Below are 23,418 nucleotides of genomic sequence, written 5' to 3' on the forward strand. Positions count from 1 at the left end.
TTGCTTTCCTTTTCGAGTGTTTATTTATAATTCTGTGAAATAAACTTGTGTTTGTTATTGTAACAGTGTAAATTTTTGTATATTGATTTTTTAACACTTCTTTCAATATTTTCAAATATTCAGGTACATGGATTGCTTGAAACTGATTGTCTAATATTTTGTCATTGCGCGTTAATATTAACACGAATTATAAGAAAGAAGACGAATCTTTCGTAATTGCCCCCGGTATTCTCTTCGATAAGTCTAGAAGTATTGATTGAGAAACCATATAATTTTACTGTGAGAATTGCAATATGTTTCATTTTACGTGTCATGTTGTTATGTATCTTGTTGACCAATTTCAAATCTTTGATCATTATAATTATTCGATTTCGTTTTCAAATAGAAATTAATTCAATTTTAAATAGAATAGAAAATGGGTGAGTTCGTAATCCAATATGAATAGAATATAGAATTTGTTCCAATTATAAAATTGTAGTACATTTGCATTCTAAACCAGGCTAGTGAGGATCTATTGAAACCAAAGACAGCTGTATGTAGAATTTTATTTGCACAATCCCTATTTATCTCCAATTATGGATGTCTATGGGTAGCAGTTACTTTGCTATTCAGCAAATGCAAGTTTGCAATCTTATAATATAAAAAATAAAACATTAAAATGTTTTATTGTGATAGATATCTGCGTTCGATGCTGGAAGTAAAAGATGAGCAGCCAACACCAGTACATGACGGTGAACAACTCCCCCAGCACCAGGGTTGGAGATATTGAGCATATAAGTATGTCATTTATCAAATAAATAACCTTAAATATAAACAAAATATTCAGTAATATTTGTAAATCAGTGATATTGTATATATCTGATATACTTTTGCCCAAAATTTTAATTTCAATGTTCTTCAACAATAGGCCACTTGTCAGAGCACATTGGGTCTCTCTGCTTATCCTCAGAGTACTCAGATGTGACTCTGATAGTGGAGGGTCAGAGGATCCCTGCACATAAGGTGATCCTTGCAGCCAGCAGCGATTACTTCAGAGCTCTACTGTATGGAGGCATGAGGGAAGCTAATCAGGTAAAATAGAAATCAAAATTCCTACAGTAGACTAAGAAATAAACACCTTGTGAATAGATAATCTGTCGAATACCATACCACTGTATATTTTACTGCTACTAGCTGAATACATCTAGTAAAATAACAATGTGTACTAACTTGTATTTGGGTTAAGATAATGAACAAAATGTTTTTCAGGCTGAAGTAGAGCTGCAAGCACCTTTACAAGCTTTCAAAGCACTGTTGCGATATGTTTATTCCGGTAAGTATTTTGTTCTGCTAGCTACTAGCTTTCGCCTGCGACTTTGTCCGCGTAAAATTAAAAAAAAAACAGTAGCCTGAATGTTCTTCCAGACCTCTACATCTATGCCAAATTTCATTGAAATTTGATCAGCCGTTTAGGCTACAAGCTCTAACAAACGTCCATCCATACATCTATCTCCATTATCATCATCCATTATCAATTTTTTTGTATTGAGGCTATTAATTATCTTGATGGAGCAAAATATTGCATGCTTTGCTGTGCAGAATTTTAAATAAAACAAGGAGCATAAACAGAGAAATAAGAAGTCAGGTGATTTTCTAAAACAAATATGACAATAAAGGTATACTGTATAGGCCACATGGGGCTGTCGCTACTGCGCGAGGAGACAGTGCTGGACATGCTGGGTCTCGCACACCAGTTCAACTTCCAGGAGCTGGAGGCCGCCATCTCCGACTACCTGCGGCAGGTGCTCGCGCTCAGGAACGTCTGCGCAGTGCTCGACGCCGCCAGGTCAGTCTTCTAGTGTAATCTATATTATAAAGAGGAAATATTTGTATTTTTGCAAGTATTCAAATAAGTCAAAAAACTACTTGGCCTATTTTAAAAATTCTTTTATGATTCACCTTTAAAAGCCTGATTTTTTAATCAAATTACAAAATGCATAAGTGTACCCTTTACTGGTTTTTACTAAAAAAATAGTAATAAACTCAAAACAATGTTTTTATATATTTTCGTGATATGCTTCTTTTTGTTTTCTAAGTTAAATATTAGTCAAAGGTAACCTAAACAGGCTGATATGAAAATAAAATCGATTGTAGGATGCGATTTATAACTCCAGTAGCTTTCAAACTTGAGGTAATTAAGTGTTAAAAAGCAGCTTTATTAGAGAGTAACATGAGCTGTTTTTTAATTACGTTTTAGTTTCACACGGGCGAAGTTGCAACAGCTAGTAGTATGTAAGATGATGTGTTGTAATATTGTTCATGTTAAGATCAGAAAATACTGATTACATCTGAAAACTTGCTTTTGTGTGTAAAACACTGATTAAAAAGGATGGTGTTAGTTATTAAGGATTAAACCATCGTTGTACAGAGTTGAATAGTGGTAGAAAAAGATATTGTGATACTTTTTTTGTAGACTGTATGGGCTGGAGGCGCTGATGGACTACTGCTATAACTTCCTGGACAGGAATGCAACAGAAATCTTGCAGCATGACTCCTTTCTACAGCTGTCTGTTGTAAGTTACAGATATAGAGTATTGTATGTACAGTTGGGGAATTTGATGATGACTTTGATAGCTTTAGTCGCTTGAACATTTTATAAAAAATGTGATGTTGAAAACAGACAATAGGACACTTAATATAACATAAGAGTTGGTCATTGATTCACGGCTATATGATTTAATTTTTAAGGTTTTGTTTGCGCAATTCCTTGCTACCTAATTGGTTGTTTGTATGTAGAGGCGGAACTTGTTTTCACCGCGTATTTCCGCGACTGTACTTCATATCTTAGGCAGGGATGGCGAACTGCTGGTACGCGTGTCATCAATGGCACACGATTTAATAATTATAATCGCAGTCAAAATTATTCGATGGCACATCGAAGATCATATTGCAACATTTCTTTGAAAAAATGACACTTTGATGCATAAATGTTCGCCATTCCTGTTGTAGGGTATGTCCAGAGAATAGCGTCTAGTATTTAGGTGTCATGTTTGTGTGGTGCAGGAAGCGCTGCAAGGTCTGCTGGAGCGAGACTCGTTCTTCGCTCCGGAGGTGGACATCTTCAAGGCGGTCTGCAACTGGTTTACCGCCAACCAGCAATGGGTCAAGTCTGATAGTGGAATGATGCAAGTCGTAAGTACATCAATATAGCAAGCCCTTAAGACTCTTCAAGTATCATTATGAATAAAAACTACCACATTTTTGGATAATCGCATTTTATAATTCTAGCAAGCAGTCAGTCACCTATAATCCCGAGGTTTGGAGGTTTTTTTTTTGACAGATTGTATCTACATAGTTTTTTTTCTATATCTCTTACGACAGTTTTGATGGTTCAGTAAACTGAAGGAATGAGGTGTAATGGGGTATTGCGGTAATGCGCGCGGTGTCGGCAGGAGAAGGTGCTGAAGTGCGTGCGGCTGCCGCTGATGTCGCTGGAGGAGCTGCTGACGGTGGTGCGGCCGGTGGCGCTGGTGACGCCCGACATGCTGCTGGACGCCATACAGGACAAGACGCAGACCAAGAGCACCGACCTGCCGCATCGCGGCTTCCTCCGTCAGTCGTCCTATCTATACTTATATTATGTTACAGAACGGATTATTTTTGGATTTTAAAGATCCATTCTAAAAGAATTTTTCAAATCGGCCTAGTCAAAGAAAGAAAGGTTCAAAGAAAGGTTTTTTAAATGTTCATTGAATGTGGTGCCGGAGGATCAATTTTAGTTCCTTTCCCATTCCATCCTTATCTTATAAGGAAAGGATTGGATGGGAAAATTTGACGGTAAAGGAGACCCAGAGGAAGGGGATATATCCTCTTTATGTGCGTGTCCTCCGTTGATTTAGGGTAACGCATCCGCTATTGTGGATGTCTGGTAGCTTCGCCATTTTGGCGGATTTAGGTGTGCGCTTTGCTTTATTGCGAGGTGTGTGCGGGGTGTGTGCAGTGTGCGAGGAGAACGTGGCGACGGCGAAGCTGGGCGCGCGCGTGGTGTCGGGCGACATGCGCTCGGCGCTGCTGGACGGCGACGTCGACAACTACGACATGGAGCGCGGCTACACGCGCCACACCATCAGCGACGCGCCCGACAACCCCGGCATCACCGTGCGCCTGCCGCACCCCACCATCCTCAACCACCTGCGGCTGCTGCTCTGGGACCGCGATCACAGGTACGTCGCTACTGCTGCGCCCTCGCCTCTGTCCGCACCATCATCATCATCACAATCACCAGCTACATCCCCACCGAGCGGCCAAAGCCTAAGTTAAGGTGACTAGGTCATCGTCAACCTCGCTGCCTGCGTGTTGGTTGACTTGACACATATCTTTGAATTTCTTCGCCGATATGTGCAGGTTGCATTTTGGCGAATTCCGGTGTCCGCTTCGTCAGCAGTGTTAGCGTTTCGAGTTAGTATGAGGGTGAGGTGTAAGGAGGAGTGGTGCGCAGGTCGTACGCGTACTTCGTGGAGGTGTCGGTGGACCAGCAGGACTGGGTGCGCGTGGTGGACCACAGCAACTACTTCTGCCGCTCCTGGCAGAACCTCTACTTCGAGGCCCGCGTCGTGCAGTACATCAAGATCGTCGGCACCAGCAACACCGTCAACAAGGTACGACTTTGTTAATGTATTTTAGTTATTATTATTGTGTTGCCTTAATACGCCGAAGAAACAATGAGAATTGTAAGTTTTTTATTTTCATGTGTAGATATTTTTATTCAAATAGTTCTTTTTGTTTTATTTTAAATAATATTAAGCTAGTAAGGTTAGGAATCCTAGAAATATCTTTTCTTAAAGAAACACATTTAAAATATTCTTCCTCTCCATATATGATGAAATTTGTCATAGATGTCAACTGTTGACGGTCAAGGTGTAAATATAATGTGTCACTTGTGTGCAGGTGTTCCACGCGGTGTCGCTGGAGGCGCTGTACACGGCGCGCGTGCCGCCGCTCTGCAACGGGCTGGTGCGCCCCACGCACAACGTCGCCACGCTCGACCTCGCCGCCGTCGTCATCGAGGGCATCAGGTACCCTCGCCCTCACCCTCACCCTCAGCACCGCTCATACTTCATCATCTCCCCTACCTCCTACTCCCGCAGGCTCGGTACCGGGCATTCCTCCTACAAATAACTCCTTATCTCATCACTTCCTTCTTGATCATGTCACCTTTCACGCGATCCAGGTCTTGGGTTCGAATCCCACCATGTATGTACATGTTTCTAGTTATACATTTATCTGCTCCCTTTTATAATGAAACCCTTCATGAGGGCGTGGTTTGGGTTAGTTAGCTAATTTGGGGTAGTCTCCAAACCCTTCAATGGAACATTTAGAAAGCTGATGATGATGATGATGATGACGATGGTGTCGTGTGCAGCCGGTCCCGCAACGCGCTGCTGAACGGCGACACGGAGCACTACGACTGGGAGCAGGGGTACACGTGCCACCAGCTGGGGTCGGGCGCCATCGTGGTGCAGCTGGCGCAGCCCTACATGCTGGGCTCGGTGCGGCTGCTGCTGTGGGACTGCGACTACCGCCACTACTCCTACTACGTGGAGACCTCCGTCAACTACTGGCACTGGGACATGGTGGCGGACCGCACGCGCGACCACTGCAGGTCAACAACTGGAACTTGTGTATCCTTTAACTAGTTGTCTACATGCGGCTTCCTTCGAATAACGAAGTGTATAAGTTAAGAAATATCGTTACTATAGCAACCTTCCTTCCTTGCTGCTATTGGCTTGTAGTTTTTTACTTATCTCGCATAATAATTTCCAATGTATTCTCTCTCAATATCAAAAAAGCATGAAAATGTATAGCCTATAGTTGTCGTAAATCCAAGGCTTTTAGTTAAAAAAAGCATTATTACTGTGTATTTAATTTTGTGACATTGCAGGTCATGGCAGGTGATATACTTCACTCCGCGGCCCGTCTCCGTCATCCGCATCGTCGGGACCCACAACTCCGTGAACGAGGTGAGTGTCCTCTAGCTGTGGGAGTAGCCTCTGCAGCAGCTGGTGATGCCATTGTGTGTGCAGGTGTTCCACCTGGTGCACCTGGAGTGCCCGGCGCAGGTGGAGGAGCCGCGCGAGGAGCCCGCCAGCGGGAAGAAGCCGCGCCCGGACCGCGCGCTGCCCGGACCTGCAGGTCAGCGTATTAACTGCGGTATTCATGGGAATTGTTGGGGGGAGGGGTGTCTTCCCCCAAGAGAATTTAAAAATAGCACATATTAATAGCTGCCTCTCTAGATTAAGTCTAAATTTGGCTATGCTTATGGTTCATGGTAAAGAAATGGTCTACGTTCACGCTGAAGCATTTATCTCAAGCGGGACAGAGTCTTATGCTTGATTTGCATTTCACCAGTACAGTTGGACAATACTGCAGGTTAAGCTTGCATTGTACGAACACTGGCGCTAGTTAGAGTATCATCATGCCAGTTGAATGCCATTGTTGTTATTTAGCATTACTGTCCAACTACTGACCTGTAGCAGGAATCATGTCAAATACTTCATATTTCTTGTTGATGTTAATTGACATTTATCTGCATGTACATAGGTAGTGGCGTGAGTCCGGAGCGCGTGCGGGCGGCGTCCCCCACCGGGTCCGCGCAGTCCGCCGGCTCCACCAGCTCAGCGGGCACGGGGGGCTCGGGGGGCACGGCGGGCTCGGGGGGCTCGCGCCGCAGCGTGCCCCCCGCGGAGACCGCCAAGGAGGCCGCAGAGACCTACGACGAGTGAGACAGCGCCCGCCGCGCGCACTGCCACTGCCTATGACACTAATGACACCCCCAACAACCATCATAGTGCATTCATCACCAATCCTGATAGTGTGAAGTGTATGTGATTCTAAAATCTCTTATGTGTTAACGAAATATATGCGGATTTTACGTTAATTTTATAGTGTCGACAGTGAATGAAAATTTATAATATACAAATACAAGAATATTAAACATACATAATCGTTTGTTAACTAATAAATGTGTTGCTTCTAACCTTTACAGCACTAAGTATGTATATTTGAAAAAGCCTTGTACTGTCATTAAAATGACTAACAAAATAGGATTAAGTATAATTTTTATTGCAACGACATCTTTTTTTAGTTATTTAGTGTGTAGTCTGTACCTTCTAGTCTCGTTTCGATGTTATAAATTATTTTTCTTGGTTTTTCCAGTACTGAAAGTTGGATTAAAAAGATAAAATTATGTATTAACTTGTATGTTTTGGCAGATGATATCCATATCTAGATTTCCTTTTAGAATATTAAGGACTTTATATTGTCTATTTTGATTTGATAAATGTAACAGTGTGAAGTTTTTAAATATTTATTTTGATGTGTTCTTATCATATGTTACTTAAGTTGGATGTCGAAACATAACATTGATTTTCATAAATATAATTCCAGTTTATGATAATTAGTATGATTTAAGTGTAGTTTTAATTGATTTATTTATCTAAAATCACGGTGTGATGTATGTAATTTTGATTTTCACTGTTGTACTTATTAATAATTTTTATAGAAACTGAGTTATAACGTAAATGTTTATGGCCTATTTATCTGCACGAAATGTTTAGAATTTAATTGATAAGTTATTTATATGTATTTGATAGGTGATTAAATATATAATTTATATAAGCAGTTAAAAACCCAATTTATTTCTCAATCCAACTAATAAAATAGAATATGTAGCTCGGGTTTAGGATTATTTTCTGATCTTTATATGGGTTGTTTCTTTAAAAATAGTTTTTGCTTTATTCCGACTTTCCTTTTGATGTTATTGATAGTTTATTTTTGTTATTTCTAAACTCTAATCAGCGAGGAAATGGCGAAAACCTATTCATGTATTTTAAATATCCCAATTATTTTAGTAATTTGATAGCAATGACTTCAATAGCTTTCAGGGTAACATTTTAAAAATGAATTGGGATGGACGGAGATAAAAAATTTTCATTTTATATCTGGTATAAGAGAACTGAATGAGATGTATGCAAGTAATTATATGTATATCTTTTATTTGTCTAGATTAGGTTTAATTTTTAAGTTTTTTTTATTTATATGCATGAACTAAAATATGAAATGTATGAAGCTATGTATATATTGGTATTATATTCTGTAAGGACAACTTTGGCTTTAAAATTTTTGCATCACTTCCATTCAGAAACCATAAATAAAAATATTTTTTAATATATGTGTACTCTGTATGTTTTTGTGTAATGTTATATGTTATAAGAGTAGAGAACATTGATTGCTGTGATAAAGAAAGGCTTGTCTATGGTGACAGAGAAGAGACAATTTGTAATACAAGTTTGTAGTTGTGATTGTTTTAGTTTATTATAAACAACAATGTTAATCGAATTTTAATAAAGGTTTAATTGTATATTGTGTATTATTTTTATATAAATAAACTTTTAAACTACTGTGCAGGTATCAATGATTATTTCTATGTTATATAGTTGCATTATCACTGAGTAATGTATGCCATACTTATTAGTTTTTTTTTAATTCCATGGCAATGAAGTTATGAGTTAAAGTTAGTGTGAGATGTGGCCTTCATTTGTTAATATAAGGAACTGACGAAAAGATAATTTAGATTCTTTCAATTTCTTCTTTTATTCATTAATAATTAAACCTTTTGTAATGCTTATTTACAATTATCTATTTTTATATAAAACAGTACATCATGTGATCTGTGGTCCTCTTTCTCGCACAATAGCTCTGTTTCTCTTTAATAATCTGCTAGGTTCTATAATATCCGGATTGCTTTCTTCTGCTAAGTCATCAAGTCGTTTCCTGAGCAGTTGCTTCAGTTCTTCTACAGAACTTCCTTTCAATGCAGATATTCCAACAATATCTTCAAATGAAATTATATTTTCTGGTCTTATTTCTTCTGGTATTTTGTCAATTTTATTTTGTATATCTGAAAGTGATTCTTTAACTTCTTTAAGAATATCTTCCGCACCGTTTAAATCCATTTTGTTGATGGCTAAAATAGCTGGTTTGTTCAGCAGCTCAGGGTCATATAGTTCCAACTCCTTGTTCAGTAAAAGAACTGTTTCTAAACATGACCTCTTTGTATGTTTTGGACTCAATCTAAAGCCCTCAACATCAGCAATGAATAGTAACAATTTTGTTCTTTCAACATGTTTTAAAAACTTATGTCCTAGACCAATATTAATATGTGCCCCTTCAATTAAACCTGGTAGATCCGCCATCGAGATTTGTCTAAGGTCTTCATACTGAATTATTCCCTTATTTGGTTTTATTGTCGTAAAGGGATAATTTGCTATCCGTGGTTTAGCTCTAGAAATAGCTTTTAGAAGAGAACTCTTGCCTGCGTTCGGAAATCCGACGAGACCTATATCAGCAATTAATTTAAGGTCCAAACGAATATGATGTGTCTGTCCAAAATGACCTAAGAAATTATTGTCTGGATTTCCTCCAGGACCACCTCTAGCCACTATTACTGTATCACCCTCTTTGTCTATGGCACCCAAGACCTTACCATCTTCTCTGTAGACTGTCACACCGAGTGGTACTTCTAGTTTAACGTCAGAACCTGGATTACCAACTATCTTAGCTTTTCGGCTATCTTCACCGTGACCAGCGGTGATTGTTTTGGCACGATACTTTGACATTTGTCTAAGATTGGAATTTTCATTTCCCACACAGTACACGCATCCTCCTTGACCACCAAGACCGCCAAACTTGGGAAGTCCCGTACCACCGGTCCCACCTTTTACATGTAGTCTGACGGAATCTATAAACTTACTACGTAAATAGTTACGCGGTATTTTTATTTCTTTAACTGCAAAACAAATTTTAGTTATTAAAACCATATTTTAAGTGTTTTTAGAGGTTACTACTTATATTTTTATTTAAATTTAAACTTCTGAAATCATTTTTATCTTGTTCCTGATTTCTGTCATTTCATTGTCACATTGACAGCTAAAATCATAACAGAGAATAATTCCTTCTCTCCTTATTTACTAATTTCTTACATAACATATTTTACACTAATACCTATGAAAAATTAAATAAATACAGATACACATAAAATATATCTAAAAATACTGCACCACCGGCTGCGGAATCTGACCATAACTATTAACATATTAAAAAAAAAACAACGTCAAATGTACCATGCTACAATAATTTATTTTAACCTGTGAACCAAAGCAAAAAGGCCGAATTTGTTTTGTATGATAAGTGATAAGATAAGAAGTCGGAAAATGTTTAAAGTTTTGATCCAAAATAAAACCGCGATGGGCAATACGAGTTAAATTATAATATATACCCAGAATCCAGTTAAAATGCAATTACTTTCTTATAAATTTCTTATTGTTTTGATTTTATTCAATGGAGTTTCACTTTTATCGGCAAGCAATGGTGATCGATCGCCTTTTTATCAGAAATGTTTGAAGAACTGCGTGAGATCCAATTGTACTGAAGGTAAGATATTATTTTTAGTTGTAGAAAAGAGTGATATATATCTTGTCATCTTGGTGAAACGTAATATTCTTTAATGTCAGTAGCACAGAGAACTTTGTAACATACTGGTCAGTAGTTCGCAAGAAATTACACTAATCGAGTTTCTATAAATTAGGGTTAAACAGGGGTATTGTATTGTTTTCAATTTAAATGTCAGAGAAACTACCTTGCAGATATTGTATTTATACATAAATGCTAGAATAACATTCTATTTTAGAAATCTTAGTAAATCATAAAATTCGACATTTATATCGCGATCTATCCCTATCTCGGTTATTATAAGCCATTTGTTAAATTTGCTCTACATATCTCTCTAAGCGAGTTAGTGCTGAGCGACAAGTACAAAGTTGCTTATTGGCCATTTCATATGTGTATGAAAAAAACTTTTTTTTACAATAAAAACTGAATTCTCAAAGGAACTTTAAAAGTTCAAGTTCAAACTGGTTAAGCCCCCGAAGTGGCAGAATAACTGCTCCATTTTCGTTCTGTTTATCTGCAATAAGTGTCAATGTCTGTTTTATTTTAGATGGGAAGGATTTCAATCCTACGGAGGCTGAAAGGCCTGTAACCACCAACCTGCTGTCTACATGGAACTGCTTGGATGAATGTCAATATGACTGTATGTGGAGGGCAGTTGATGCGTTCAAGAATTTGGGATATGATATACCAAAGTTTTATGGAAAGGTAATTTCTGTTTAAGTTTTAATACATAGAGATATAATGTTTTGTGACTTGTAGCTGTGTAAACTAGCCTTAAACATAGACAATAGGTTGTTAATATTTTTTTATCATTCATTTATATCAGTTGTTTATTTGTGTTATTTTCTCACTTAAAGGGCAGGCAGTGGCTGATATCTGCTTAATCTAATTCTGGTATGAGGCATGTTTCTTGATTGTTTGTAGCTAGCTTTCTCATTGTATAGAGATTTATCTACTATTTAGTTTGTTTAGTGGGGAGAGTATTTTTGTAGTTTTTTGTACATTTAATATATTTAAATATTGAGTATTTTTTATTTAAATTAATCTTGATATTAAAGTGTTACCAGTGGTAAAAGATTACAATTATTCATCTAAACTATTTTAAAAAACGATATTTTCTTTATGAGGTGAAATTGTACTAATAATTAATTTAATAAACCAAGTTAATTACTACAGCTAGGTTATTTAATCATTTATGAAGCTAATTTATTATTGCATTTCAAATCAGGCTCGGTCTACTGTAGAATGAAATAATATAATTTACTTGCAGTGGCCATTCAAAAGGATATTGGGTGTACAAGAGCCGGGATCTGTGTTTGCATCATTCCTGAACCTGGCAGCGCATGTCTACATGTATAAGGAGTTCATGCAGCAATTTCCTGTAACCGAGCATGATAAAATTGGTCTCTTCTGGCATTTCTTTGCTTTGGTCAGTAATTACACTTATGTTCAGTTAGTATGTATTTGTTAGGATAATATTCAACATTTTAAATGTTACACCATTTTTGTTATAGTGGTAGCGCCCAGTTTAACATGTTGAGATGTAGGCCGGCCTGCACGGTGAAATACCATGACCACACAGAAGCCATGCGTTATGGAGAACAATTTCGCGTTTCGTCTAATAAATGTGGTGCCGGAGGCCTAGTCTCTTTCCTTGCTCACCATTTTCTTATATTAAAAGGATGGATGGGGAAAGCTGATTTGATGGTAGACAAGAAGGGGTAATATCCTCTTTATGTGTACCTCCTTCTCCGTTGATTATGGGTAGGTAACGCATCTGCGAATACGGATCTATATAGGCAGTGATCGCTTCGCTTTCTCGGCGAATTCAGGTGGCCACTCGCTCGTTAGTCACCTTGTAGTATAAAAAATATATATATGTGTATGCAGGTGTGTGTGAACGGGTGGAGCTGGTCTATATTCTTCCACATGAAGGACAGCCCCTTCTCGGAGTTCATGGACTACGCGGGCGCGCTCTCTATGGTGATGATCATGTTTATTGCAGCTGTCATCAGGTGAGCCAAGCCACTACCTAACCCTTTTCTTGATAGAGTATTGCCACTTTCCAAAATTGTCATAAATAGATATAAAACGTAGTTAAGCAATAGTTATTACAATGTAAACAGTGAAATCTTTTGTAAATAGTTTTAATGTTTTGAATTATGAATTTTATATAAAGAAATGAAAAATAAAAAAACTCCCCCGACATATGACAGATTGTCTTTTTATTCATCAAAGAGATTAAATAAATATGCAAAAAAGCATAATTAACACTTCACGCTATCTATTGATAGAGCCTCAAGAATCTCTAAAAATGTCAATTTAATAAATTCTATTTAAATGAATTGCCAATAAGTGTCATTAAATAATATTTAATTGTTTGTTTTCTTTTATTTTATACTAGCTTTCCACCGCGATTCCATTCGCGTAGAATTAAAAAAACAACAGTGAGTAGCCTATGTGTTCTTCCAGACTGTTATCTTCATTTATATCAAATTTCATCCAAATCCGCTCAGCTATTTAGGCTCCAAACGTCCATCTATCTTAACTTTCCCATTTATATTAGTATGAAGGACACGAGTCAGCGTACTTGATAACTAACATAGTACCTTTTAAAGAAGTTACCAATGAAAAAAAATGTATAGTCTATATATTTTTTTAATGTCTTTGTATTCAAAAGATGTTATACTATCATCATCATCAACTTGCCCTTATCCCTTACGGAGGGACGGCACAGTATGTGCTGCTCTTCCATACATACATCAGCCGTCATATCTGAAACCACGCCTTTCTTAAGCATATCCTTTTTCACACAATCCATCCTTAGGTCCTTCGGTCTTCCTCTTCCTTTGTAGCCATCCACATTTATTCTTAACACTTTCTGGTTTATGTCCCCATCGTCTCGTCGCATAACATGTCCATACGCTAACCTTTTGCTTCTCAATTTCTCTACCACTGGCGCTACTTTCAAACTTCCTCTAATATACACATTCTTAACTTTATCCATTCTTGTCACACCACAGCCATCTCAGCCACATGCAATCTCCTTTCATCCGCAACTATGGTGGCCTAACATTCAGATCAGGTCTTATGATGGTCAAATTATGTTTTACTATAGAGGCTGTTATTTTGTTAGGGTGTTTGAAAATCACAGGAAACTGAAGAATGCCATTGTTTCGGTGTCAGCGGCGATGCACGTGCTTCACGTGTACTACCTCTACTGCGCCGTCATCGACTACGACTATAACATGATGGTCAACTTGGTCTTTGGTAAATTTGCATTCCAAATACATTTCTACAGTTACCTTATTAAAACTTTCGTGAGATATACTATACTAGCTGTAGCTCGCAACTTTAACCTAAAGTAATAAAAAAAAAATAAAAAAAATATTTTAGGTTGTCCACTGAAAACGTAGGGTATATGGTGAAAGAATTTTTTTTATATCGGCACAGTAGTTTTTTAGTTTTTTCAATACATACAAAAATACAATAATATAGTGAATTAAGTTGTATTTTATTAATATTATAAGAGGGAAAATTAGTATTTGTGTATGTATTGAAATAATTCAAAAACTAATGGATCGATTTAAAAAAAAAAATCACAAGTAGTAATATTGGCTACTATTTTTTCAAATTCCAAGCATTGATGTCGCGAAATTTAGTAACGAATACAGTTCTAGAGTGTAAGTTAGTCATACTTCGTTAAAGAGCCTATTTAGTATGAGAGGTGTGAGTGTGGTGTGTGCGCAGGCGTGGCTGGCGGCGCGCTGTGGGCGGGCGAGGGCGCGGCGCGGTGTGCGCGGGGGCGGGGGCGCGGCGGGGGGCGGCTGCTGGCCTTCGTGCTGCTGTCGGCGGCCGCGCTCAGCCTCGAGCTGCTGGACTTCCCGCCCTACTACGACACGTGGGACGCGCACGCGCTCTGGCACCTCGCCACCGTGCCGCTGCCGCTGCTCTTCTGGAGGTCAGCCTTCACCACTGGTGCCAAACTATTGTACATCAAATAGCATAAAAATGCGGTTTTAAACATGCCATCAAATAATTATTACGTCAATTCTATGGTTCACCTACTTCATAATTTTTTTCGTAGAGTTTTTATAATTTTTATCGTACCCAAAATATATCGTATGCCATTTAACGCGTGCCAATGGTTCGCCACCCCTGTCTTATAGCAAGTTTCGTTGACTTAATTTATTATTTTTTAAATAAAAATAGATTTTTTGTTAATTTACCAATGTTTCCTTTTTCACAATAGTCGAATGCCGGGATTCGAACCCTCGCCTCGGCAGCAATATCGGTAGAAGCCCAAACCGTTAGGCTATTAACGCTTGAATCTTCATATTACATTTTTAGCCCGATTTAAATGTTTAGTTCATCTAATATTAACTAACAATAATAACCGTATTTAGAAGCGATGATAGCTCTGTACGACGAGAGAAAGGGAAGACGTAAATAAATAAAAATATAACGACCGACTTTTTTAAAGATAAATCAATTTTAATTTTAAACATCTACATCGAAGTTCCATTATACGTTGATTTTTTTTGTGTTTTTTTTTTGTAAGATGTGCGAGTGTTGTATGCTCTTGCAGGTATGTGATCGACGACCTGCAGTACACGCGGCGCGAGCAGGCCGCCAAGGCACATCTCAAGATGGCATAAGATCTCTCTTAAATGTAACTTCTCTAGTCTCATATTAGATGTTAGCTAATTTTTGTAATATTATACTCATAATAAAACGTAATGTACGCGTACGCGTGTTTTATTTTATCCTTTTCACGGTCCACATACAGGCCTTTTATTTTAAATTCCCTAAGCTACAAAGCGTAGTAAAGCTACACAGATATCACAGATCTTGTTTGATACTTTCCAGTAAAATTAATAAACACAGAAATTATTAAAGTATGCTTAATTTATTTTAAATACTATAAAAATTTACAAATGGACACCATAATTTACTTTTACAACTGAATCGTTTAACTGTTTTCGGTCACCGGAGATTTAAATTTCTGCTTCTTGAGCCATTCGAGTTTGAGTCCCGTCCTCTCGCGGGGGACGGGGAGCGGCTCGTGCCGCGGCGCGCGGTACTGCTCCCGGAACGTCTTGGAGAGCCGCTTCTTCAGCACGGCGCTGCGGGCCTCGTAGCCGCGCCAGAACAGCGCCTCGTCCGGCTCGCGGCCCGAGTACGACTTCTCGGAGAAATGTATCGGTGATTTGTTCTCGTTGAACATCAACTTCTCGTCCCAGTAGCGCCGGTACTCCTGCTCCATGTAGGGCGATTGCCTTCTAGAACATTCCGGCATCTTGAGACCGCTCTCTCTGTCCGTTTCGATGATGTCCTTCAAGTATTCCCGTCTCAGAGCTTGTCCAGGCCTTTCGTCACTCTGACCGGCAGGTTTCCTTTCTCTGTGTGTCTTGTAGCTGTACACAGTGTGCGTGTCCGTGTCGGAGCCCGTGGACTTGGCGTCGTCCACTGTCCCTCGGCCGCTCGGTAACATTCTGTTACTCACGCTCTTTTTTTTCAACATTTTAACAGTTTCAAACATTTTTTGTAGTAATCCAGGTTTTACTTTTTTCTGAAAATCGAATAAAATGTGACATTATTATCGCATATGAAAAACATTTCTTAAAAATTGTACTAAATACTGACTTAAACTAATATGAATATGATAGGAAAAACTATTTACTTCTATTTCTGTATCGGCAGCCGGTGTGAGCTCAGTGCCGATGGTGGTCGAGCGCGTTTCGTTATCGTTTTTGGACTCACTTTTCTCAAAAGTTTCATATTCCACAGCCACTGACGTCAGTTTATCTTCTTCTTCTTCGTCGTTAATTGTTCGTAAAGATTCCTCGTTGACAAATCCCTCTGACTCACTGCTCACTTCTGTTTGTACCGCGCTAGTCGAGGTGGTGTGAGTCCGGTCCTCGTCGATGCCGCACGACATCACGACAGCGGGCATGTCCAACTGATTTTCTTTTTCTTCACCAGAATTTTGTTCCAAGATCGTCATTTCTTTCGTGGTGACAGTATTCGGTTCAGATTGCGCAATCTTTCTCGGATAGCCAATAGATATATGCGACGTGTTTTTACTGGAATAGTTAACGTTTAGTGCTATAGATTTGTATATTTCTTTTATTAAGTTCATAGTCTCGCTCTTGGGTGGCGAGGTGTAGGCGGGGACGTCGGTGTTGGTTGCCGTGGTGATCGCCGGCTTCGACTGCACAGGCCTCGGCCCCGCGCTCATGTTGTCTATATGTTGACATTCGAAATCGTGATGTTTTATATTCGGAAATATAAGAGGGAAATTCTGCAGGCATTTTACCGTAGGAGACTGAATATTAGCATAGTAGAAGTTAGGAACGTGACGCGGGTACGTTGCTAAACATGGGTTAATGTTATAAGAAGGATTGTAATTAAAACTGTTGAGAAGTGTTGACCCGTAGCTAATGTTATTATGCGACATGTCTTTTTGAACGATGACATCCTTTTTAGGTCTGGAAACCACGTTGTGTTGCTTAATATTTGACTTTACTTCGGCCAAAACTGATTGTAATATGGTTTTAATTTGAGTTAGTGCTACTTCTGCCTTGTTTTCGTCTGGAATGTTGAGTTGGACTCCTTTCGACTCGACCGTCTGGCATTCCGTGCTATTAGTATTGTCAGTAACACATTCTGCATTTTTAAACTTTGGTTCAACTGCAGTAACACGTTCAGGCTTTGGACTAAGGTTTCGTTTTACATAAATATCTCCATAATCTATGGAACAAATTTTAGGTTCACTGGGATTAGTTTCTTGGTTTACATGAGTTCGATTTTTCTTTTTCTGAATGTTCGTGATTGTGAATTCATGTCCATTTTTGTAACGTGTTTTATAAGGATTGCGTGGGCCGTCGTATACACGGCGAATACCGTCATTTACGAACACTAACGGATTCAAATTTAGTTTGGTGTTGTCATGCCAGCAATCAGTATTCCACCTTTTCATTTGTTTCGGTAACACGTCTTCTTTCTTCTGTTTAATCGGTTTCTCCCTTACTGGGAAAATATCATAATCATCGGAGTTATAATATCTGTTATAGTTATTACGATCATTTTGGGAATGGTTGGAAACGGGCCCGGGGTCGATAGGAAAGTTATTGGTGACATCAGTATTTATATGATTAGTCTTAGGGTAAGTCCTGTCGAGGTTCTCGTATTTTCCGTAGGAGCACGATATGTCGGAGGGATAGGATAGGTCCCCGTGGGCGGTATCTCGGCATACGGGTGAGGAGAACTGACTGGTATCGGTGAGCCGGTCGCCGATCAGCTCCGGCTCGTACTGTTTGCGGATCATCTTGTTGATGTAGGCGCGGGAGAGGAGGTTTCTGTTGATAGTGCTGAAATCTGACGTTTTATCGTAGCTGTTGAAAGGCGAATTCAAAGCCTGAGCGAAATAAACCAGTTGTGTCTTCCTCCGGGATTTCTTCTTGAGGGCTTTTTGAAGCCTTTTTGGAAAGATTTTGCTGCTTATTTTGGAAACCTTTCCCGGGAACATCGAAGTAGGTATATCAGCGATGTTTGAATCGGAATAGGCGAATCTACATATTTCGGTATTATCTTCCGTAGAATACGAAGAGACGACGAATAACTTAGAAATTTTTCGTTTGAAACCACGCTTGGGTTTAGTGTTGCAGGCGTGGTTGGAAACGGGCACCTTACACTCGGCCTTTTTGTCTCGCGATTTGTTTCGCATCATGTCAGGCTTCCCGAGCGCCGTTTGTACGATGGCGGCGACGCGGTTGTTCTTGCTGTTGTTGGCGCTGGGCGCTTTGCCCTTCACCTCACGGAGCTCCCGCTCCAGAGAGTTGATCTTCTGCTGTAGGTCGGTCACGTCTATTGGAATGCAAGAAATTATTTTCACTTCTGTCTGTGATGGAGTGTTACCTGGAATATTATAGACATTATTAAATTAGATATATTGCTACTTTCCAAAGTTTTCAGCTAATTTGACTCGACTTTTACAGCTATCGTTGTTTGGATCTGTTCATTAGCTTTTTACATCGTTAGTATGAAGTTCTTATTTATTGTTTAGTTTCTCACTAACTACAGCTGTTTTCTGATAACTAGTACTATGACTTTATTATGTCATTTTACCTAAATTAAATGCTACACGACGCAGAAAATTTTCTAATCCTTTAAAACGTTGCTTGTATGGTAGACCCTGGTTATCTCTGCTCATGTTGACTGCTGACCACAACTAAAAATTAAGATTATAGTCGTAAAATATTCTTCTAAGAGTTTTCAAATAAGTTTAAACTAGATTTAAGAGAAGTTTCATTTAACATAGTCTATGGATACGATGCAGCCTTAATTTTCTTGACCTTGCTTGTTGACGCTTGCCTTCACTATTGTTTATTGTCAACGAATTGAAGACCATTGCCTCCTATCCTTTCAATAATGCGGATATTCTCTTAGTTAAGAGGTTGAACAACCTCACGACAACCTTTTACTATATTTTCTGTACTCAATTGAGATAACTCACCGTAATTTTTTTCTGTAAACAATTATTTGTATGTATATCGTTCAGTTTCCGCGAAAACTATCAATTTCATATTTATAAACCGAATGATGATAACATAACGAAAATATTTGACGTAATGACATGAATGACATTTGTTGTCATAAATTGTTTATATTTTTGTTTTATTAACTAAACTGGTAATAGGCCAGTGGTCGGTAAAGAAATAAATGTTTCGTAATAAGGTTAGTGGAGTAAGAATTTGGTGGCTTTAGGTGGCAATTGGCTTCTTTGTGCTAAAATTACCAGGGATCTTTAACTGCGATTTCATCAGATTTTCAGTAATAGTACACAATAATAATAAAATACACATCGTTTCCAATATTTTTATTTTTAATTTAGTGGCAGTGAAGTTTTATTGGGTGGGTCTCGTGACATACAAACATAACCTGGTACTGCCTCAGCTTCCATACACGTCCATACAACCTGGCAGCGCTCTGCACTGGAAATCTCTGATACCGCGACCCACAACACGTACAGCAGACATACAATTCTTTCTACATTATAAAAATGCATTTACACGTACTATTGCACAGTCGTCACACTAAACCTACTTAAAAACGCCCTTAGTAGACATTTAACGACTATGCGATAGTAATTTATGAACACATGATTGTCTAAACATATTCTTAAATACGCCATTACCAAAGGTTAGTTTATCAAATAAGTGAGCTTTTCAAGTTACAAATACCGATAACACGTTTAAAGCTGCAGACATTTTTCTATTCAACTTTAAAATGTCGTGGTTTTTACAAATAAATTGTTCGTAAGATACGGGTTTCTTATCACGAAAAAAAAAAATTTTTTTTTTCACACTACCGCATCATTTCAGCCAGCCCGTGACAATGCGCATGCAACTGTGCCGAAATATCGGGAGTTGAAACAATTCAATCGTGGTAAGAAACCCGTATTTTACGAACATTATATTTTTCTATTCATTCAGTTCCTGCGGTACCAGGTGTAGCACCACCCTGTATGTTATTTATACATTTATTATTCGCGCTGTAAGCGAGATACGTACCAGGTGTTTTAGACCTGGTATGGCATTCAACGTGTTAAGGTGTGTTTGAACTTGAAATGATTTCTTTACAATATTGTTACATTATAAAAAAAAGTTGATGTGTATCAGAGATTTGCACAGCTTATATAAACTTAACAAAGCCATTAAAATAACATATATATATATAGTTTGGCACAATTCATTGCTCTTTCACAAACGATTAAAAGTGCATTTAGCGTAAACAAAACAAGATTGACAATTGTATTCAATAATAGATAAGCCACGATCTTATTTTTAATACGTTATCAAATAAATATTATTTCAGTAATATACAAAATTTATTAATAACTCCCGTTCGAGAATAATTTCTAACAACTTAGAAATAAATAAATATGCAATGAAATTAGCGTGTAAAGAAAACTTTTAGCATTCGAGCAGTTGTCGCTTTTCATATTTTTAAACAATATATTTCTCATGAGTATGACAGTATGTTGGACTTGTTATACGATTCAAATATCTACCTATCTTAATTAGATGTTATTGATTTAATAGTAATCGTTTAATTATTTATTTATAAAAAAAAAACACCGTAGTATTTTTATAAGAAAATTAATTGTAAATCAATTAACGAAGAGTTTTAAACGTTTGTGAATAATGGAGCGGAAACATTAACACAACAATAAAATAAAATAAATCATTTGGCACAAAAACAGTCTCTACGTGCGTCTGAATCATATGACTTGTTTACTAAATATCGTAACGTATAATCAATGTAAGGCAAATCTTTTCGAGATAAAAAAACGTTTAAGGTGGGTACTGATTGTAAGGAGGTGTTGTAACATGTTACAAGGTGAGCATTTCTTTAATCAGCATATTGTGTTAAGGGGAAACTATCGAGCAACGATCCCAATGCGAAAGTAACAACTCAACCTTACACCATAAGCATCCATCTAAAAAGAAAATAGTAATCGAATATTTATACAGTTTCCATGGTAACCAAACAGATGACTGACAGTTGAGTTGACTCAATTTCTGAGCAACAATAAACGTTACAATTTTCATATTTATACATACATGCTTGAGCTTAGAACAAAAATATTATAACTCTGATATAGCAACACTTGTCCACTTCGTAAGTTGGCAGCACTGACAACGACCAATATTAAAAATATTAAACGTGTAAAATTATGAATAACAGACGCACTAAATCGATATATTTTAATATACGGCAAATCACACCGCAATATTAGTATATTTGTATTATACTTCAGTAGTTAATTCTTGCTAATGGCTAATGCATGTTCCTTACATAGATTTTTACTATTGACGTCGTTTAGTACGTGATTAATATTGTTACAATTACCTCGAAGTCAATCACCTTACTAGCTGCCGTAAAGACATAAATACTTGCACTAAAACATCCTTCAATATTCGACCGTACCAGATATCTTAGTAGCCGAAGCCATCACATAAAAAAATGTCAAATTATACAACTAATCTTTACACATGTTTCCCTTAAACATTCCATTTTCAAAATTCTTCGCGGCTCGCTCGCCCGCTTTCTCAATTTTTTTTTTACATAATTATTACTATACACATGAGAATAATAAAACGGAACGTTTCGTTAATAATTAACAACTAGATATAATATAATGTGCGTAACGGACACCACTGGATCACCGATAGCTCAGTACAAACGAACAAATTGAAAATACATAACAAAGTACATACAAACCAGCTCGACGTCATCTCTTCCCACATCGTTCGTATCAACTGCACACATCGAACTGGCAAATTAGACAAAGAGGTAGGATTAATACATTTCTACTTATAAATAAAGCGAGCGTAACTCTTTTTACAATAAAAAACCAACAAACATTTTTTAAATGATAGAACATCTATTCCATTTATATCTTAAAAAATATTAGAAACGCAACAGAGAAGTTGCTAACTCTCATTATTATACGTTGTTTGATTCGAGTCAATCAACTTATACAATCGTAAAAAATTTTTATATAAGAAGAAAATTGTTTTAAAATCATTTTTCAAGTTGCCAATTTAGGCGCAAGTTCAATTATCATATTGTATAAATTAAATTACGAAAGTCAATACAAGATTGTTTTTTCATCATGGGATCTTAAACTGCACTCAATACTAAACAAGGCAGGTAATGTTACATCTCAAACAATTTTACAACTCGTGCCTCTCGTGAACCATACAACTTCATACAGATTCATATCATACATTAATGTTTTAAACGTCCACGTCTCTGTTCTATACAAAAATTAAAAACATTGTACAATAATACTAGGATACCATAGATCTAATATATTATATATAGAAAGAACTGACTTACAACTACCTATACCCATCTGTCTCGGCGACAGAATGCGGTGACGGTATATCGTAATTACAACCTCTTTTACAATGATTAATTAGTACAATTTATTATATCTATTTTATAAACTTTATGTCTCCTGGAATACCGTTTCGATTGCTCTCTCAATATTACATGTTTCCGAGCGGACGTGGCGTCGTCGCCTGGAAGGTGGCAGTGTATGGCGCGTTGAAGTCTTTTGTATCGTTCAGGAAACGCGTCGAATCCGTGAAGACACCGAGCCTCGCTCCGGGCAGCTTCTAAATATTCGCTGTATACTTTACACTCGTCTAGATAACATAATACATGAGCAAATATTTCATCTTGGCCAGCAATCGTAAGGTACCTAATACCACGAGTATATCGGCTTAATTAATCCTTTACTTTACATTAATTGTTAATTATTATTGTTGGAGTCTTATTTCAGTTACAGAGCGTTGACTTAATTCGATACTGAGATATTGACTATGATTATAAATGACGCTCCAATGTTCGTGCGATACCCAAACTAATATACCTTAAAGATTAGGCCAATGTGAGTGCGGCTCGTACGTGTGCGACACAACTGTGCCTAAGTCGGGGATGTCCCGCGGCGGTAACCGAAAATATTGAAATTTTAATGATTTATTTTGTAAATCGTCACTAACATTTGTATAATTTATTATTTTATCTAAGTACATTGACGATAATCTTGATGTCGACCTGGCCGTGCGTCAGGCCACGGCGAATGCCCGCGGCGGGCCACTTGACTTATCATTCACCTTACAAATCAGTAGGAAGTCAGTACCTATCATAATTCCGCTATTTATAAACTAAAGTCAGGGCAGGTGCGGCGCCGCCTGGCACCACCGTTTGCCTCTGACTAATTTCATACAAGTCTCTAGTCCACTGCGACTCGCGGAACGTTTCCGATCGTCGTGTAGCGATCCCTATCGAACTGGCGAGTCGACTCCGTGGCGTGAGGCGTCGCTGACACCCTGCGTGCCCCGGGGGCGAGCG

The 23,418-nt window shown here is 37.9% G+C and overlaps 4 protein-coding genes across 4 annotated transcripts; 2 read left to right on the forward strand and 2 right to left on the reverse strand.

Moving 5' to 3' along the window:
• Positions 1-81: 81 nt before the first annotated feature.
• On the forward strand, positions 82-7,443 carry LOC106105118 (BTB/POZ domain-containing protein 9). Its single transcript, XM_013285354.1, has 15 exons — positions 82-123; positions 676-777; positions 908-1,071; positions 1,249-1,312; positions 1,669-1,825; positions 2,453-2,552; positions 3,043-3,171; positions 3,432-3,591; positions 3,980-4,202; positions 4,478-4,637; positions 4,927-5,054; positions 5,402-5,641; positions 5,921-5,999; positions 6,063-6,171; positions 6,580-7,443. Exons 2-15 carry the CDS (start codon positions 705-707, stop codon positions 6,759-6,761), a joined length of 1,968 nt encoding a protein of 655 aa, XP_013140808.1. The 5' UTR covers positions 82-123; positions 676-704; the 3' UTR covers positions 6,762-7,443.
• A 1,175-nt stretch (positions 7,444-8,618) lies between these two features.
• On the reverse strand, positions 8,619-9,896 carry LOC106103972 (GTP-binding protein 10 homolog). Its single transcript, XM_013283896.1, has one exon. It carries the CDS (start codon positions 9,855-9,857, stop codon positions 8,700-8,702), a length of 1,158 nt encoding a protein of 385 aa, XP_013139350.1. The 5' UTR covers positions 9,858-9,896; the 3' UTR covers positions 8,619-8,699.
• Positions 9,897-10,177: 281 nt separating this feature from the next.
• On the forward strand, positions 10,178-15,238 carry LOC106103940 (post-GPI attachment to proteins factor 3). Its single transcript, XM_013283861.1, has 7 exons — positions 10,178-10,470; positions 11,036-11,193; positions 11,759-11,917; positions 12,379-12,503; positions 13,625-13,758; positions 14,239-14,449; positions 15,077-15,238. The coding sequence occupies exons 1-7, from the start codon at positions 10,332-10,334 to the stop codon at positions 15,144-15,146; spliced, it is 996 nt and encodes a 331-aa protein (XP_013139315.1). The 5' UTR covers positions 10,178-10,331; the 3' UTR covers positions 15,147-15,238.
• Positions 15,239-15,378: 140 nt separating this feature from the next.
• On the reverse strand, positions 15,379-19,122 carry LOC106105561. Its single transcript, XM_013285958.1, has 4 exons — positions 19,007-19,122; positions 18,619-18,721; positions 16,172-18,408; positions 15,379-16,060 (listed from the first exon to the last, which is right to left on the reverse strand). The coding sequence occupies exons 2-4, from the start codon at positions 18,701-18,703 to the stop codon at positions 15,461-15,463; spliced, it is 2,922 nt and encodes a 973-aa protein (XP_013141412.1). The 5' UTR covers positions 18,704-18,721; positions 19,007-19,122; the 3' UTR covers positions 15,379-15,460.
• Positions 19,123-23,418: the final 4,296 nt, after the last annotated feature.

The sequence above is a fragment of the Papilio polytes genome, unplaced genomic scaffold (assembly GCF_000836215.1).
Source record: "Papilio polytes unplaced genomic scaffold, Ppol_1.0 DF824270.1, whole genome shotgun sequence".
In the NCBI taxonomy this organism is placed as follows: Eukaryota; Metazoa; Arthropoda; class Insecta; order Lepidoptera; family Papilionidae; genus Papilio; species Papilio polytes.

Coding starts and splice junctions, on each gene's coding strand:
- LOC106103972 (XM_013283896.1), bottom strand. CDS start 9,857: ATGGTTTTAATAACTAAAATTTGTTTTGCAGTTAAAGAAATAAAAATA.
- LOC106105561 (XM_013285958.1), bottom strand. CDS start 18,703: ATGAGCAGAGATAACCAGGGTCTACCATACAAGCAACGTTTTAAAGGA. Junction 18,409..18,618: donor TCGTGTAGCATTTAATTTAG/GTAAAATGACAT, acceptor ATAATATTCCAG/GTAACACTCCATCACAGACA. Junction 16,061..16,171: donor CTGCCGATACAGAAATAGAA/GTAAATAGTTTT, acceptor TTCGATTTTCAG/AAAAAAGTAAAACCTGGATT.
- LOC106105118 (XM_013285354.1), top strand. CDS start 705: ATGAGCAGCCAACACCAGTACATGACGGTGAACAACTCCCCCAGCACC. Junction 3,172..3,431: donor ATAGTGGAATGATGCAAGTC/GTAAGTACATCA, acceptor CGGTGTCGGCAG/GAGAAGGTGCTGAAGTGCGT. Junction 6,000..6,062: donor CCCACAACTCCGTGAACGAG/GTGAGTGTCCTC, acceptor TTGTGTGTGCAG/GTGTTCCACCTGGTGCACCT.
- LOC106103940 (XM_013283861.1), top strand. CDS start 10,332: ATGCAATTACTTTCTTATAAATTTCTTATTGTTTTGATTTTATTCAAT. Junction 10,471..11,035: donor GAGATCCAATTGTACTGAAG/GTAAGATATTAT, acceptor GTTTTATTTTAG/ATGGGAAGGATTTCAATCCT. Junction 13,759..14,238: donor GATGGTCAACTTGGTCTTTG/GTAAATTTGCAT, acceptor GTGTGTGCGCAG/GCGTGGCTGGCGGCGCGCTG.